This window comes from Mauremys reevesii, linkage group 1, assembly GCF_016161935.1.
Source record: "Mauremys reevesii isolate NIE-2019 linkage group 1, ASM1616193v1, whole genome shotgun sequence".
Taxonomy (NCBI): domain Eukaryota; kingdom Metazoa; phylum Chordata; order Testudines; family Geoemydidae; genus Mauremys; species Mauremys reevesii.
Genome location: NC_052623.1, coordinates 298,533,821 through 298,551,742, shown reverse-complemented (window position 1 = coordinate 298,551,742; position 17,922 = coordinate 298,533,821). Strand labels below are relative to the sequence as shown.

The 17,922-nt window shown below is 44.2% G+C and overlaps 1 protein-coding gene across 4 annotated transcripts in view; it reads left to right on the top strand.

Annotated features, from left to right (window-relative positions):
* The first annotated feature begins 301 nt into the window (after positions 1 to 301).
* The window catches only part of MSRB3 (methionine sulfoxide reductase B3), a 149,319-nt gene continuing 131,698 nt past the window's right edge, over positions 302 to 17,922 (top strand). Inside the window, exon 1 of one of the 4 annotated variants that reach the window (XM_039502034.1) lies at positions 302 to 456. In XM_039502034.1, coding sequence (XP_039357968.1) covers positions 393 to 456 — 64 coding nt within the window. In that variant the 5' untranslated portion in view covers positions 302 to 392. The remainder of the gene's footprint in view (positions 457 to 17,922) is intronic. The other 3 variants (XM_039502048.1, XM_039502013.1, XM_039502006.1) reach the window with 3 other exon arrangements.

Genomic DNA, 17,922 nt, shown 5'->3' with positions numbered 1-17,922 from the left:
TTCCCGGGCTGAAATGATTGCTGGGCTGCAACGGTGTCCTGCTCTCAGGGCTGTGCTAAAGCCCACGTAGTAATTCCGCACCCTAAGGAGAGGGACGCTCCGTGCCAGCTCCTCGCCTGACGCAAGCTAGCAGGGGCCCCGCTTATGGGGGGGTCTCCCCCCAAGAACGCTCGGGGGTGGGGGCGGCATCACTCCCGGCAGCCCGGCCCTGCGGCTGGGTTGGTGCCCGGCGGGGCGGGGCGGGGCAGGCCCCCGCGCTCTCTCCTCTGCTCCATGCTCATATTTGGCATTAGCTGCCGCTGCCCAGGAATTTCCCGTCATGCCTCCCGGGGCGGCCGGGCCAGTCATTCTGCTCCCGGGGGTGGGAAGGGAGGTGCTGCCGGGGCCACCCCATGCGCGCTCTGTCGCCCTCGCCGCTCCTCTGGCTCTGCCTGGCGGCCGCTGGCGTAGCAGCAGGTAAGAGGTCCGGGTCCCTGCCCGACTCCCCCGGGGCGGGGAGCCGCCTGGCTTCCAGAGCTGGCCCGGCCCCGCCCCGCGGCGCGTAGGCTCCTGCTGCCCAGCGCGGTGCGCAGGAGGTGATGCCTCTGCGCCCGGGTGGGGGGAAGACCCCGAGGGGCAGGGGGCTGGGAGCGTGGGGGTGGTGCAGGCCTGGGGTTTGGTGGGGAGAGGGGGCGATGAGGTAGGAGGTGATTAGGGTGGGGGGAGGGATGCAAAAGCAACACCTGCAGTGCGGGACGGGGAAACAAATAGCCCCAAGAGACTTGGACAAGCTGTTCATAGTGAGCAGGATGGGACCTGGCCCTGGGAGGCAGTGGTGTGGGTGGGGTGGGGTTGGGGGAATGACAGGAGCAGCACCAGAAAGGTGGGACCCTTTGGAAGTTGGGGCTAGGCCCAGTATGAGCTCACCCTGGGGTGCAGGTCTCTGCAGGGTTTGTATCAGGCCCATCCTTTCTTGGAGGAAAGAGGGAGATCATCTTTGCTGCCTTTCTTTGTAGTACAGCAAACTAACTAAGTCTTCCAAATGTAAACACACAAACTATGAGAAACTGAGAGTGAATCCAGTGACTCAGCCTTGAATAGGTAAGGCTCTGTTCCTGCTGACTGCAGAGCCCTTTGGGGCTGAGAGCCTAGAGCACAGGTTGGCATCCTATCATAATAATGAGATGCTCTAGTCAACATTTACCATATTTACTGAAAGTTAATAACAAGGCACAATAACTATAAAGGAATATTGTATTTTAAAATTAGTGCCTCTTTAAAATAAGTGTTAGACTTCAGATGGACATACAATATATTTTTAGAGACTGCTGAGCTGCCTATGCCCTTACTTTAGGAACCGCTTGAGCCTTATTTTGCATATGTCATGGTTTGTCAGTTCCCTTAAACTTCCCCTGTTTTATAATCAAGATGGTTCTAAAAGTACACTGTTTTGAAAGATACCCAAGCAAAATATCTACAGTATACAGATGGTTTGCCTTAGTGATATGGGGCTCTGTTGGTGGCTTGCAGTCCATAAATGGTAACTTGGAATCCACCCACACTGTGGCCTAATGCCAGTTACTTTGAATCCAGTGTTTAATGCTAAGAATCTTTCTTGTTTATATTTTTGTCCTTGCTGACGTGTTACTAGTGCTTACAGTCTCATTTTTTGATTATTTCTTCCTTCCTTTTGATTTCCCTGCTGCATGCCTTTGCAGTTTTGTCATGGTGCTTGGGCTACTTGTCTGGCAAGTCTTGTTAATTGCATTACTTTTTGAGGTTTGATTCAAGACAAAAATTTCATGTGGCTTTTAATTCTAATCAGGCATTTGTTCCTAGTTTTTAAGATAACGGCCCACACTATTTTAGAGATTTCTCACTCTAGAAAAACAGTATTTAACAGACTACAAAAAGATATTTATTCTGTATAGGGAATTAAATATGGTGAACAACTAATCAAACTGCTAAATAGCCCAGGAAGGTAAGTGTCTGTCTAGCAAAAATCTGGGTTACAGAAAAAGAAATATTTGATAAATTAAACAGAGAATCTCTACTTTGGGTTTGGAAAAAAAATCTTTGTTATAGGTGGAGCCTTTATTCACTGTCATCCACACATTGTAACTTACAGAAAACAAAGTGTCCGCGTAAGAGAGAGATCTCTGTGTAAAATTCTGCAGTGACTTTCACAAAGTCATTTAAGTCAATGGAGTCATACTATGTATAAATCAATCTGGAATTTGGCTTCTTGGTTTACATCCCTTTCTCTTAATCTTTCTTTGGTTCTTCAGAAGTCTCCTCAGATGGGTCCTTTAGGAAGAAAAGTGTAATCACATATTTCTCCACAAAAAGAGCAAGCCGTCAGCTTTAAACATGTCACCTTTTGTCAACCATATTGGCTTAGGTTTTTTGATTTGGCTACAAAATCACATAAATTATTTGACTCTAGGGGAAAAAAACACCCCCCCTTGACTGAATGACCCTTCTTGTATCCAAACAGTGATGTTGACATTCTCTCACAGGAATTCACTTATTATAGATTTACTTGTTTTCACCTACCCCAAAAATTCTTCTTGAAAGCCTATGTCATTAAAGGTAACTTGCACATGGGGTCGGGGGGAAAGTTATTTGTGCCCTTTTTTCCCTTGATGCATAATGAAGACCTGAACGGATTTTTTTTTCTGGTTGGGGTTTTATCTCTTCTACAGGACTCTCTAGGTGACTGGGGAGTTAGTATGTGTATTATAGCAGAAACTCCAAGGAAGTGAAGCTTGGTAAATTGAGGAGGGAACTGATTTTTTGGAGATTGTTTAAAACTTGTTTTATTTAGTTAAAAAAATGCTTGGAAGAAAAGATTTCTCTGTTAAGGGTTCAGTATCCCTCACAACTGCGACTGAGGGCTGAGAAGAGTGCCAATCTACAGTTGAGGAATGCTAGTAAAAACAGGGAAGATGAGTTTTGAAATTCTTGATATTTCTAAGATGTAAAAAAACAAGCAAGCAAACAAAAAAAACCAGCCTGTCAGAGGTTTTTTTTGTATACAGTCAAGTAACAAAAAATGGACATCTTGTTGCTTTGGATCCAGGCCAATCTTTAATGCTGTGTATCAGCCTGGAAGATAATCATAGTGCTCAGTAAAAGATTTTCATATAGATTAGTTAAAATAAAAATATGGAGTTAAGGATTAATATCCTTCTCCTATGAAATATGTAAATGCATAGCAGACTAGCAGAGTTTTAAAAGGTAACAATTTGCAGTTGGCCACTTGAGCAAGGATGAAGGAAAGGGGGAGAGTGCATCCCACCATCTAAAGATCGTGCTGGCAGATTTGGAATGTCATTGCTGGGTTTAAAGGGAATCATTGTATTCTTTGTCGGGAAAATTGGTGACCCTTATGCTGTGGGTGAAAGTAGGGTATGAGTCCTTAGGGCTACCTAATAATAACCTAATTGTAAATTATAATTTAACCTATTTGACTTCAGCCTTTTATTTTTTATTTAAGAACTTCTTGTCCACTAGAATTATATGAAAACCACACAATTTTGGAACAGTTATTAGGAGAAAAGCATCTTTTTCTCAATTATACAGTTAAAGGCTTGAAAATTGGAACCATATAAGCCAGAAACATGTTCAAAGATAGTTCTTATTAGTAACTTGCTAATGGTTTCCATATCTGTGTAGACTTAAGTCCTAGTATTGCAAAATTTTGTAATATGCTTAATGGCATGGTTCATCCTTGTTCACGCTGGAAGGGGGAAATGGCTTTCTCAGTAAGCTGTGTTTAAACATAATTCAACCTGTAGTATAGGCAAGACAGGCTTAAGAGAGGACTATTATGAAGTTTCCCACTTGACTATCTCCAAAAATTTTGTATTATCAATAGTAGATAGTGATCTCTTTTAAACCCTAAGTAGCAGTTTAGCAAAATATATACATGGTAATAATGTAATTGCATTGTTAGGAAGTGCCACCCCATCCAGAGGATAAATGAGTAACTTCACACATTGAGTCTGGAAGTTTCTCCTGAGGGAATCTCTGATTCACTGTTCCTTCCAGGGAGAGTAAATGACTGTAAGATTCACCTGACAGAACACACCTCACTAGTACCATCAAATGACAATAAAACAGATGAAGACTGAATGCTAAATACCAGTAACTTCACTCGGACTGCACAATGAAAAAGAAATCTTCAATGCAAGAAATCTCAAAACTTCATGAGGAAGTGATCTCTGCCAGTTATAGCCAGAAGAGAATATCCCAGCAAATGTTCAGTTTTGGCTGAAAGGTTTTCCTATGCCCCTTTTCCTATGCATCTTGAAAAATCCATATTAGGCCAGTGTACAGGCAAGGATACAGCTGCTGCTGCTGGGCCGGAATGAAACCAAGGGTAGTTCAGGCAGTCTAAGCTGTTTCACTTACAGCACTTTAAGCAACTGTGTAGGGGAAGAGCGAAAGTGATTTGTCTGGGGTTGGATTTACAGTGGTCTTTGTAGCTCCTGAGGGTGAAAATGGCTAGGCTTTCATCAGTTTCATTCTAGGGGTGTTGGCAGCACCCTCCTGTGAGATTGGGGAATGGAGTAAGTGAGAAGAAGCACACTCTCTGAAGGGACCACAGTGGGAGGATGACCCAAAAAAAATCCAGAAGGAATTTTAAGGAGAGGTGAAATGCATGAATCCCCCTGCCTCCAACCAAGCAGAAGGGTAAGGTGCCCCAAAAATACCAAGATAAGAAAAATAACTACTCCTAATGTAGGGAGGGAATGTTGACTAAAAACCCCAGGATGAGAAAGGGGCCCAAAAGATTTCTAGAAGAGGAGAGAAATTAATTAAAAAATATTGGGAAAGGAGAAAGAAGGTTCAGAAAGAAAATAAAAAATTCTTAATTTTAGAGTGAAAATTCTATATTTGAATCTTTTGGCTATTAGTGTATAATCATACCAGTAGCCAAAAGAGACTCCAGAATAAAATTTAAGCATGGGATGGTGTGACATGCCAGGGTACAATCCAGACTAATGAGTAGCTGTGTCACCCCTGCCCTGTAATCTGGGGTGCCCTTTACAATGCCTTACTGCTGTAGCCTTCAGCCTGGATTGCTCACAAAACAGCCTTCAGCCCATAAATCGCTCCCATCTATGTCTGTATGTGCTGCAGCCAGCCAGCCACACTTTGGCTCTTACCAGCCTTAAGTTTTCCACAGGGTGACCCAAACAATTCCTAGTCTCAGATTTCCCCCCAGAAATGTATGTCCTGTACTACCCATCCCTATCCTGGACAGTACAAATATATTGAGTACATTATTCCTTTAAGGGAATAATATAGTCACAACTTGTTACCCCAAATGGAGTTACCCAAACACTTCAACTTGAACACACTGGATTAGCTAAAAACAATGAAACCAATAAATTAACTACAAAGAGAGATCTTAAGTGAGGACGAGTAATGAGGCATGAAAATCAGAAATAATTACAAGAAAAATAAAGATCAAACACTTTCTGGAGCCTAACATAAAAACTATATTAGATTCAAAGCAAAGCTTTTTTTTTCCTTACCACCTGCTCTTAGCAGTCTTAAAGAGTTTGATCAGTAGGTCAGGACTCTCCCCCAGAATCCTATAGCTGCTGCAGTTGCAAAGTATGCAATGGGGTGGGGGTGTGTGCTTTGGACTGCGTGTCCCTCCTTTTTATAGTTTCAGTCCCCTCTTGAAAAACATTTTAGTTGAGACCCATGGGACAAAGAATTTACATGGAAGGATATTCCCTGCTGGGTTTTTTCCCCCTGCCCTCCCTGCTTGATAACTCTCTTTACTGCTTAAATGCAGGTTAAGGCAAGCATATATCCCTTCCTTTGTTTGGGGCAGACTGATTTCTGCCTGGGAAGGGCTGTGGGGTTTGGAACATATGGTAATAACATCTTGCATGGGAATCTTAAAACTTCACATTATGTGTTGTCACACACTTTTTACTGGAACAATAATGACCAGCAAATTATGAGCTTTCAAATGATATCTTACAAGGCATACTTTGTACAATAGTTTGTAGGGTGTGAATACAGGGAAGTATTCCATCACAGATGGATTGTGGGATCCCTCTGTAGTGACAGAAATTAAAGTAAAGCACTATCCAGTTTCTCTGATGATAGCCACCATGATGAACAGATGCAGCATCTCCCTTCTCCTGCCAGAGTTCCCTGGACAAAAACAATTACTCTGTTTCAGGCCCTCTACCACCAGTCAGGTTTAACCCCTCACCAGAAGGCATTGAAAGCCACTTATTAGCAGTAGTGGCATTTCACACACACTCTCTGTAAGGAGCATACATGGTGCTAATTAATCATTTTGTCTGTGTAACTGCTTTAATCTCTCTTGTCAGGTTGCATTCTGGTGTAGGTACAGTATGTATATCTGTAAACTTTTAAATACAAGTCAAGAAATTCACAGTTATGGTTGCACAGCAACTCTCTTACTTTATATATGTATTTTGCCCTCTTGTGAACTAGTACTCAAAGTGAGGATTAGTGAGGAAGTGATGGTATGATTCCCCTTCTTTCAACTGTCAGTAGCGAGACAGATTTCAGCACTGTTAGTGTGAATTTGTGTGCAATATAAACAAGCATGTTTTACATTTTAAATTTTCCTAATTTTTGTGGGATTAAAATCTCAACCTTAATGTGTTTTCAAAAAAAGGTAATGAAACAGTAGTAACAGTAGCAAGATATTCTGTATTGCGATAGTACTTCTTAAAAAACCTTTTCTGAGGAAAAATGTAATGCCCTGCACACTCTGTGTGTGTTGGCATACGCACCTGCTTTTACCGACTGAAGCACAAAGTTAAGTGATTTTCCTGTGATCACACAGTGAGTTAGTACCTTAATCTGAAATAGAACACTAGACCCTCCTGGCTTCTAGTCTTTTACTGTATTTATCATTCCTGGTTATAAATTGTGAAAAGCTTTGCCATTTGACTTGTGGAGTTTAGAGACATGCTGAAATGAATCAAACTATTTTAGCAGTTGTTGAATTGCAATGCATATAGGATTGCAGTGGATACTCTGTAGTTTCCTCAAACTCTATCTACTTAGTCCTTTTTAATTTTGAACACTTGTCTGAATAAATGCAGTATTTCTTTTTTGTTTCTTTTTAATTGTTGTTCGGTTGTTACATAAAATATAGAATGATGCATTTTTCATCCAAAACATGACAAGTTACAGTAATGTAGCAGTTCAGTGTAACATTTTTTTCCAGTGCAACACTATTTGCAATATAATAGGTGGCAATCCCTTGGAGTTCGAGGGTGATCATATTCCATGAAATAATAACCAGTTATCGCTGGTGGATCTGCAGGTGGCTAATAAGACCAATCGGGGATCCATAGATCTTATCACAGTTGGGGTAGACCAGGGATTGGCAACCTTTGGCACACGGCCAGTCAGGGAAAGCTGCTGGCGGGCTGGGACGGTTTGTTTGTCTGCAGCATCTGCAGGCCTGCGCCGCTTCCTGGAGCCCCCATTGGCCTGGAGTGGTGAACCGCGGCCAGTGGGAGCTGCAATTGGCCGAACCTGTGGACGCTGCAGGTAAACAAACCGCCCCACCCTGCCAGTGGCTTTCCCTGATGGGCCGCGTGCCAAAGGTTGCTGATCCCTTGGGTAGACATTTCCCGATGGAAGGGGCAGATCTGGATTATTGAGTCGGGCTGTAGTGCATTCCTTCCTCCTTTTTTGTTTCTCCATTTCCTATTGTCTTCATTGGATCTGAAAATGCTGGGATCCTTCCACAGGGTCCATCTCCATTTTAGTCAGTTGAGGGCTTGGGTTTCCCATAAGTTTATGTCATTGTTGCACTTCTTCATGTTGGCTTTGAGGGTGTCTTTGAAGTGCTTTTTTTGCTCTCCCCTCATCTGTTGGCCTTGGCTCAGTTGTGGGAACATGACTGCTTCAGGAGTTGATTGTCTGGCATTCGAAGAACATGACCAGCCCAATAGAGTTGGTGGCAGATGATCATAGCTTCAGTGCTAGAGGTTTTGGCTTGGTCCAGGACACTGATGTTGGTGCATCGGTCATCCCACTTAATTTAGAAGATCTTGCAGAGGCACCATTGATGGTGTCGTTCAAGAGCCTTGAGGTGTCAACTGTTCGTGATCCAGGTTTTGGCACCATATAGGATAGCGGGGATAATGATGGCCTCGTACACGAGAAGCTTGGTTTGGTTCTTGATGTCACAATCTTCAAAGACATGTTTTCTCAAGCATCCGATAACTGCAGTGGCACATAGGAGGTGGTCTTGAATCTCCTCATCAATGTTGGCTTTCTGTGACAGATAACTGCTGAGGTAGGGGAAGTGTTCAGTGTCCCTCAGGGTCCTTGTGTTGATCTTGATTGCAGGATCCTGAAGGTTCAGAGCCTGCTGGTGGAGCACTTTAGTTTTCTTGGTGTTGAATGTGAGGCCTAGTTGGCTGGGTGACCCTTGGTTCTTGTGTTATGTGAAGGAGTAAATAGCAGTTTCTTGTTCACGTTTTCCCACACTATTCACAATTTTATAGACTTCTATCATATCCCCTCTTAGCTATCTCTTTTCCAAGAAAGTGCCGTTCTTTTTAATCTCTCATCATATGGAAGCTGTTCCATACCCTTAATAATTGTTGTTGCCCTTCTCTGTACCTTTCCCAATTCTAATATCTTTTTTGAGATGGGGTGACCGGAACTGCATGTAGTATTAAAACTGAGGGCATACCATGGATTTATCTAGTGGCATTATGATATTTTCTGTAACCTTAACTATCTCTTTCCTAATGGTTCCTAACATTCTGTTAGCTTTTTTGACTGACGCTGCACATTGAGCAGATGTTTTCAGAGAACTATCTACAATGACTCCAAGATCTTTCTTGAGTGGTAACAGCTAATTTAAACCCCATCATTTTATATGTATAATTATGTTTTCCAATGTACGGTACTTTGCATTTATCAGCATTGGATTTCATCTGCCATTTTGTTGCCCAGTCCCCTAATTTTTTGAGATCCCTTTGTAACTCTTTGCTATCGTCTTTGGACTTAACTATCTTGAATAATTTCGTATCGTCTGCAAATTTTGCCACCTCAGTGTTGATCTTTTTTTCCAGATCATTTATGAATATGTTGAACAGCACAGATCCCTGGGGGACGCCACTATTTATCTCTCTACTGTGAAAACCGATCATTTATTCCTACTCTTTTTTTCCTGTCCTTTAAACAGTTACTGATCAGTTTATCCATAGTCAGGATATACCAGGTCCTATAGTTCCAGTTATCCTTTACCAGGAATTTAAACCTTCTCCATATTTTTAGTAGATGCAATAAAACTGCCATTTTTCAAATATCAAACATATACTACCTGTTGTGTCTTGTCATGGTGTGACCATGCAGGGAGCTTATTGAGCAGTAGAATTTTCAAAAGGTGTTGTCATTGGTATTGCATACCTGCTATAACAAATGGATGTACAGAAGCTCCCCAGGTTACGCAAACCTGACTTACGGACATCTGGATTTACGGAAAAAGTTCTGTAAGCTTTTTTTTTTGGCGTAATTGTCAGAGATAACGTTCCCAACTTATGCAAAATTCAACTTACACAAGGCATTCCAGAACAGAACGCTTGCATAAGCCAGGGAGCTTCTGTATAGACATAATGTTGTGTAAATGTAAAATCCACCTATTAACTCAGGGTTGTCTAAACACAATTTGTACCAATTAAATTAAATCATTTGAGAAACTGATCCAGTTACATCAGTGCGTGTGTAGACATGCTTAAACCGATTAAGGGTGTTTAGACAGGGGTTGCACCAATCAATTTCTAAACCAATGGGCTCAACCTATTTACCATTATGGGCTGCATATGCAGCTCTCTGTGTTGTGGGGGTCACATCCACACGATATACAGGGCCAGTGCAAGGAAGTTTTGTGCCCTAGGCGAAACTTCCACCTTGCGCCTCCTCCCCCCCAGCCCTGTGGCAGCTCCCCGCCCCCCCCCTTCTGCCCTGAGGCTCCCCCCAGCACCTCCCCCCCCCCGGGAGCCGTGCAGCACCTCCCCACCCCAGCTCACCTCTGCTCCGCATCCTCCCCGAGCATACCACCCCCGCTCTAATTCTCCTCCCAGGCTTGCGGCGCTAAACAGCTGATTAGTGCTGCAAGCCTGGGAGGTGGGAGAAGTGGAGCAGCGATCGTGCGCTCGGGGAGGAACCACTGTAAAAAAAAAAAAAAAAAATTGGGTGCACCGCTTTTCGGCGCCCCCAAATCTTGGCACCCTAGGCAACCGCCTAGTTCGCCTTAATGGTAGCACCGGCCCTGACAATATATGTACTATTTGTTTGGCCCTGAGGATGTCACATAGGCTGCAGCTGTATGCTGATTGGGTTGAGAACCACTGTTCTAAACCAATTTAACTAAAATTGGTACGGGGAGGGAAGGCCTCAGTTTGTTTTAGGTCAGTTACACTAGAGTTGAGGAAATAGTTGAAAAAGGATCTATTTTGCTGTCCTTCTACCAGGATGTTTCACACTAAACTTTCATTAGCATTAATGGAAGTTGAAGAACTAAAATCCTATAGCAATGGGTGACAAGATCCTTTGTAGTAGACTTCTTTGTTATAAATAGAGGTCTTATAATCCATTTTATAGTCCAGTGCGTTCTTTTGAAATCCTGCAAAACTGATTCTATATTGATTACTATTCCAGCTAAGAACTTCAGGGGTTTTTGTCTGAAAAACTGCAAGTGTAATTTGACTTGCAAGTGTCATCCCTGTACTATTTCTGGAGCTGTCCTTTTTGTTTTTATTTTTATTTTATATATTATTTGAAGCACTTAGAACAAATATGGTAGATGCTTCACAGGGAACACATAGAAGAGAGCTTAGTAGTAGTAGTAGTAAATATTTATATTATGATGTTGTAGGCCCCATTGTTCTTGGTTCTGTACAAATACAGAAAAGAAATAATCCCTGTCCTGAAAAAAAAACAAACAGATGAAGGATGTGGAGTAGAGGATGTGGATACAATACCATAAGAAAATGAGTTTAGTGAAGACATGATGCTACTTTGTCAATAACAGGTATTGGAGTTCTCTCTCTCTCTTTTTATAATTGGATCTAGAGGCTGGAAGGAAGGGAATAGGGAAGGAGAGAGAGGCACAGTTTATCACCTGTCTAGCCATGTTCAGCAAGCTGTTTTCTGTCAGGGAAGGAAGAACAGATGAGAACTGTGGAGGAAGCTAAGGAGCTATTGAAGAGCACAGCTAGGTGAAAAAAATCAAAAGGGAACAATAAGGGAGCTAATTTATTTTAAGTCCAGGCTTCTGAAATTCCTGCTAGAAACCAGGTAAGAGAGAAAATAATGTTTAGAAAGTGTGAGAAGGTCTAGCGCAGGAGTGGGCAAACTTTTTGGCCCAAGGGCCACATTGGGGTTGCAAAACAGTATGGAGGGCCAGGTAGGGAAGACTGTGCCCCCTCCCAAACAGCCTGCCCCCCACCCCTTATCCACCCCCTCCCACTTCCTGCCCCCTGACTCCCCTAAGAACCTCCAAACCCATCCAACCCCTCTGCTCCTTGTCCCCAACCGACCCCCTCCATCCACCCCCTTCCAGGACCCCTGCCCCTGACCGCCCCCTTCCAGGATCCTACCCCTTATCCATCTTCCCCCTCCCCAGCCCCTTTCGGAATGTGGCCCCGCAAACATGGGCAGAGGACTCAACAGGAGCAGGGGCAGCCGCACAGCCAGAGAGAAGTGGCGGTTTCCCCTTCAAAGGGCCTCTTCTCTCTGGCCAGCTGCGTGGCCTCCCAGTGCTCCCCCTGAGTCCTCCGCCTGCGTTCCCTGCGCTCCCGCCATCTGCACCGCCCGCCTGCATCTGATTTCAGTGCAGCCAGTGTTGAGTTGCCCGAGTGCCCGGCCCTGGGTCCCCCTGTTGTTGGGGGGCCTTTGCCAGGGCACCCTTGTTCACTTATAAATCTGCCCCTGCACCGCGCTGCCCAGCCCCGGAGCCAGCCAGGATGCCGCGCTGCCAGCACAGCAAGCTGAGGCTGCGGGGGAGGAAGGACAGCCGGGGAGGGGCCGGGGCCAGCTGGGAGCTCAGGGGCTGGGCAGGATGGCCCCGCAGGCCAGGTGTGGCTCGCGGTCCGTAATTTGCCCACCTCTGCCCTATCCACACCCCCGCTCTCTGACCACCACCCCAAACTCCTCTGCCCTCTATCCAACCCCCCTTGTCCCCTGCCCCCTTACCACACTGCCTGGAGCACCACTGGCTGGCGGTGCTACAGCCATGCAGCCGCCGCCACCGTGCAGCACAGAGACTGGGTCAGGCCGGGCTCCGCAGCTCGCTGCCCCAGGAGCTCGCAGCCCCGCCGCCCAGAGCATTGCGCCAGCGGCGGAGCGAGCGAGCTGAGGCTGCGGGGGATGGGGGATAGCAAGGGAGGGGCCAAGGGTGAGCCTCCTGGGTCAGGAGCTCGGGGGCCGGGCAGGACAGTCCCGCGGGCCGGATGTGGCCCACGGGCCGTAGTTTGCCCACCCCTGGTCTAGCGGTTTGTCCCAGGAATTGGCTTCATGCAGTAGAACAGGAGTGGTGAGATGTCCAGCTTTCTGGGCCGAAGTGCTTAAAATCTGAATGATGGAATTGAGGGAAAAGTGGAGAAATAATGTGTCAGGAAAGAGGGGTGAGCAAGGACACAGGTTACAGAAACATAATTGAGGTTTTTTCAGTTTAGGCATAAAGAAGTGTAGATGGTTCAGGATGGTTGTATTTCACTTCACGTTGTAGGTAAGTAATGCTACAGAAGTGAGTTCTTAGGAGTGATATGAGGAGCGACCATGGAAGCTTGATGAGTAGATTTCATTAAGGCATTCCAAACACTGGGACAGCATGGAAAAAGGCAGGGAGACATGTCGGAGAAAGTGCCACCTTTATTAAACCTTCTGTTGGCAGAGCAGTGAAGGTGGGAAACATAGAAAGAGACCAGGTCAGAGGTGTATAAAATTTATTAATACAAAATTAGACCAGGGCTGATAGTTGCTAGAAAAGTCTTAGCCACAAAATGAGTTTTTATTTGCATGCTTCCATAACCCACCACTTTGTATATAATACATAATATATTTTTTTTAAGTTTGTGATTCCAGGCAATTTTGGGGCTTGTAGAACTTTTATGTTTTCTTTCAATGGAAAGTGTATAGACTGTTGGTCCATAATATGCAACTTCAGCAGTTTCGTTTCAAACGATAGTTCATTGCCGTTCTAAGTGACTGTCATGCTCTACTGTGCTAATGATTTTTGACCAAAGACAGATCTGTCTACTCAGTAGATGTTGAACAGTTTAGAATTAGCCATTACTGTTTCTTAGGACACTTTTCTCAGCTTTTTTCTTTTAAAAGCCCTAGAATATGTATTCATAACATGTCAGATTATATAGATAGCAAATCTGGTGGGTAGTGCCTAATTCCAAACACAGTCTACTGTGTACATCTTTTAAAATTCACAAACATCAAGATCTGCAAATTGACTTAATAGCCATCCATCTGTATGGTTTATCCAGTCATTGTCATCTTTGTTTATTCAACCAGCTGCTTAAAAATGCCACATAAGTGTCTAAATGATAGGTCATATCTGCTTCAGTCTGAATCTCTAAATATATTCACATCAACAGTGGAAAAATGTATAAATATGAGTGCAGGATAGCCTCTTTTTGAATCCTCCACTGGTTCTCCCTTCTCTATCGCATCAAACATAAGCTGTTTGTATTGCTTTCAAAGCTCTTCACAGTCAGTCCCCACTCTACCCATCATCTCTCACGCACTACTGAATGTTGAAGTTCACGTCTGATCAACCTGTGATACCAGTTTCCACTGCCCATTTGTTACATTTTCAAACAAGCACTTCCGTACTTTCTCCCATGCTGCCCCTCATGCTTGCAAGGAGCACCCCATAAATATCTGCAGAGTTGTCTCATTATTTACCTTCGGATGCCTCCTTAAAACGTCCTTTGCATTGATGCATACAGAAAAATTGAGAAAAGTTAGGCTGCTAGTGTGCTGAGACCATTGCCTAGCACCACTGTTGCTGACTACCTTCACCTCATTGTTTCCTAATATTCCCCATCTGTCTGTGTCTAGCTGTTGTCTCTTGTCTTAGGCTTTGATTGTAAGCTCCTTGGGGCAGGGACTGTTTTTGTTCTGTTTATACAGTGCCTAAGATAATCGGGTGCTGGCCCATGACTGGGGCTCGTACATGTTACAGTAATACAAATAAATAATAAAAACAAAGTATATTTTTAAAAAATACTATGAAAATGGAAGGGAGTAAATACTGTTAATTATTAATCTGCTACACTGTTATGGCAGAAGGTGCAGATGGCTTGCGCATTAGGGGTTATTGAGGCATAAGCACCCCACCCAGTATGAAACTCTCCATAGAAGACATGAAAGATGCCCTGCAGTAGTCACATCCAGAAAATTGTTAAAGGTATTTTGTGAGTTAAAAAACTCCTCTCTGGGCCTTTAGACTTCTCTGAGCTTCCTTTCTGTTGCAGAGCAATGGCACAAAAGGAAGATTAATGGCCCAGCTACCTTTTACAGATCACTTAGTCCCAGTAGATTCTTGGACTAGGGGGTTCCTGGGTGTAAAGTGAAGGGAGTGAGGGAAGAAATGGGGCTCAGATATGTTTAAATTGTTGGATTGGTTTGAAATTGGTGTGCAAGTCTAAGAGAGACAGAGTCCAAGGCAGTTGCTTTTAATCTTGGGACAGGGCAGAGATGCCTTACATTAGGTTTCTGTGTGAGAGAGTTGCCTAAGGGCAGTCTGTTGCTACCCCTGTTCAAGGAAACAAGACTCATGTACATTTGTAAATAAACATATTACACTAAGAAAACACCCAGTTCTGTGTTAGAGTTTTGCTCCAAGTGGGAAACTGACCTGCTAAGCCCTGAAAACTACTACTGCCCAGCAACAGGTTAGCAGAGTTGGAGTATATCAGAAGAGCTCTGATAATCTCAAAAACTTGTCTTTTTCACCAACAGATGTTAATCCTATAAAAGATATTACCTAACCCGCCTTGTTGATCAAATGTGGCAGTTTTACTTGCATTCTCAGTTAGCCCCAAAGGAAAAATATATTTGTAACTCTTCTGCCAGCTGGAGCCGGTAGCAACCAGGGCCAGGTTCAGTATCTAGAGGTTCCTTTTCAACAATACAACACGGAACCAGCTCGAGTCCCCACCCAGTAACATGGGAAAATTACACACCACCCCATGGTGCCTCTGAGGGGTAATACTTCCCCACTCGCTAGCTCAGAGTCTGAGTGTAGAAAATAAACTTTTAATGAAGGTGGAAAGTCACCCAACATTATTTAGGGAAAATGCCACAAGTGGGATTCATAATTATAAAACCACGACACGCACCCCAGAGTGTGTGGGGCAGTGCCTTCTGCCTCATGTTCTTGCCTTCTACAACTAAAAGTTCCTTTTCTGTGTCCCTCTGTGCTCTCACCATACCCCACTCTCAGTGGTTGTCCTCAGTCAGTGAGGACCCAGGGTTCAGAGGCACATCTGTGTGAGTTCACCTCCCACCCTGGGAAGAAGGCACCTTGCTTGCTCCACCATCTGAGCGCTTGCTTTGGCTGGCCAGCTCTGCCAGCCGCTTGTTCTGCTCACCGCCTCGCCAGTCACTTGTTCACCGGCTGTCAGTCACCTTCTGCTGCCACCTGTCTCTCTACTGTGACCTCTGCACATCCGTCTCGTAGTAATTTTCAGCTCTTTGCAGGCTGGGCAGAAACATTGCCCCCATCTCAAGTGATGTCAGCTCTCATTTGACTACTTTAATATAACCAAGAGGCTCCTAATGAAGCCTATTGAGCTTTTTCTTTGAACAGGAGTGGGGGACAGGTTAAATCAAACTGGGGACCCTTGGGGAGAGTCCACACCTCCTGGGTGGGACACCTGTCCCCACTGCTCTTACTTTCATAGGGTTCTGGCATTTGAGCCCCTGGCTTAATGAGGTCCTTTCAGCTGAGGGTGACCCCCTCATTTGGGACAGGTTAAGCACAGGTCTGCTCCCCTTTATTCATACAATAATGACAACATTGGTAACAGCAGTTCACTACCCCTGCATTCAGTACCAAAGTGATTTGTAACCCAACACCAGCCATAGTTGATTACTTTGAGCAACGCCGCTCTATCTGCTGGATATCTAAGCAGAGTAGGTGTGTTCATGTAAATACAGTTTGCTCCTGAAGTCTCTCTCCCTCCCAGCTAGCTGTCAGGGGAGAATTCATTCAGACCCTGCTTATGCATTTAATAGCTGGTGTCATTGTCTAAGAGTGCTAGCATGCTTGCCCTACTAGCAGACTGCTGATTATATGGACTCTGTAGTTCTAGAGAGGATAGTTACCCTGTTGATGTAGATCTTTTTCAGTGTTTCTCAACTGGGGGTATACAGAGGTCTTCCAGGGCAGTGGTTCTCAACCAGGGTCCCAGGGCCCCTGGGGGACCATGAACAGGTTTCAGAGGGTCTGCCAAGCAGGGCCAGCATTAGACTTGCTGTGGACCTCAGCAGAAAACTGAAGCCCCACTGCATGGAGCGGAAGCCTGAGGCTCTGAGCTTCATCACCTGGGGCTGAAGCCAAAGCTTGAGCAGCTTAGCTTCATGGGAGCCTCTGTGGCATGGGGCCCTGAGCAATTGTGGAGTTTTTATAGCATGTTGGGTGTGGGGGGGGGGAGGGGCTCAGAAAGAAAAAGGTTGAGAACCCCTGTTCCAGGGGGTACATCAACTCATCTAGCTATTTGCCTAGTTTTACAACAGGCTACATAAAAAGCACTAGCAAAGTCAGTACTAATTTCATAAAGACGATGGCTTGTTTTATACTGGTCTATGTACTATATGCTGAAATATAAGTACAATATTTATATTCAAATTGATTTATTTTATAACTGTAGGGTAAAAATGAGAAAGTGAAAAAATTATCAGTAATAGTGTGCTGTGAGACTTGTATTTTTATGTCTGATTTTGTAAGCAAGTAGTTTTAAAGTGAGGTAACACTTGGGGTATGCAAGAGACAAATCAGCCTCTGAAAGGGGTATGGTAATCTGGAAAGGTTGAGAACCTCTGTCTAAAGAACTCTAAATCTGTGTTGGAGAGTTGCTTTGTCTAAGCTGTGGCTATCAGAAATCGTACAAGAACTCAGCATGCTGAAACGTGATTGTCATGGCGAATGGCATGGCAACAGAGCATGAATAAACACTGTTATCCTTCTGACAGGCTTCTGTTTAGATTTTTCCTCATTTTCAGTATATTTATAAGATATGCATATACTCTGTATGCATATAGATACACAAAGAAAAATATTAGTTTTAAAAAAAAGCTAAGGCTGAAAGTGTTTCAGTTGACTCTGAATAACACTCCAAAAATTGCTTTCTTTACAAAAATTCTACATTTTTAAAATATAAATGACCTCCCCCACCCAGAACCCCACTACCACCTATATTGAAAAGTCATTCCATCCTCACCTCTACCATGCCAATCTCCTGCTCCAGTCCATGCAACTCCTCTTTCTGACTCTTTTACTGGCTTTGTTTTGAGACCAGGAATTGTGGCCCCATGGCACCCTTCCATGGCCCTCCCAGATCCCTTCCCTTCTGCCCTCAGTTCAGTGTTCATACCTCTAGTGACCCTCCTGGTCCTTTCCCCTCTGGTCTCCTACACATCCTGTCCATGGTCCACCACTTCTGGATCAATGTCTACTGGCTGTATTAGCACAGCTTGAAGTCACCAGAAAGTCAGTTTATGTTTATAAATTATATTAAACTTTGTTCTATGTACACGTGAAAACAGGGTTGTAACTCCCTGCCGACGCCAAAAGCAAAAAGTTACTACTCACCAAGGCCAGCAAAACAAAACAGGTTTTCTATGATTGATGGTCTGTTACACATCAGGTTTGAGATACATTGTCAA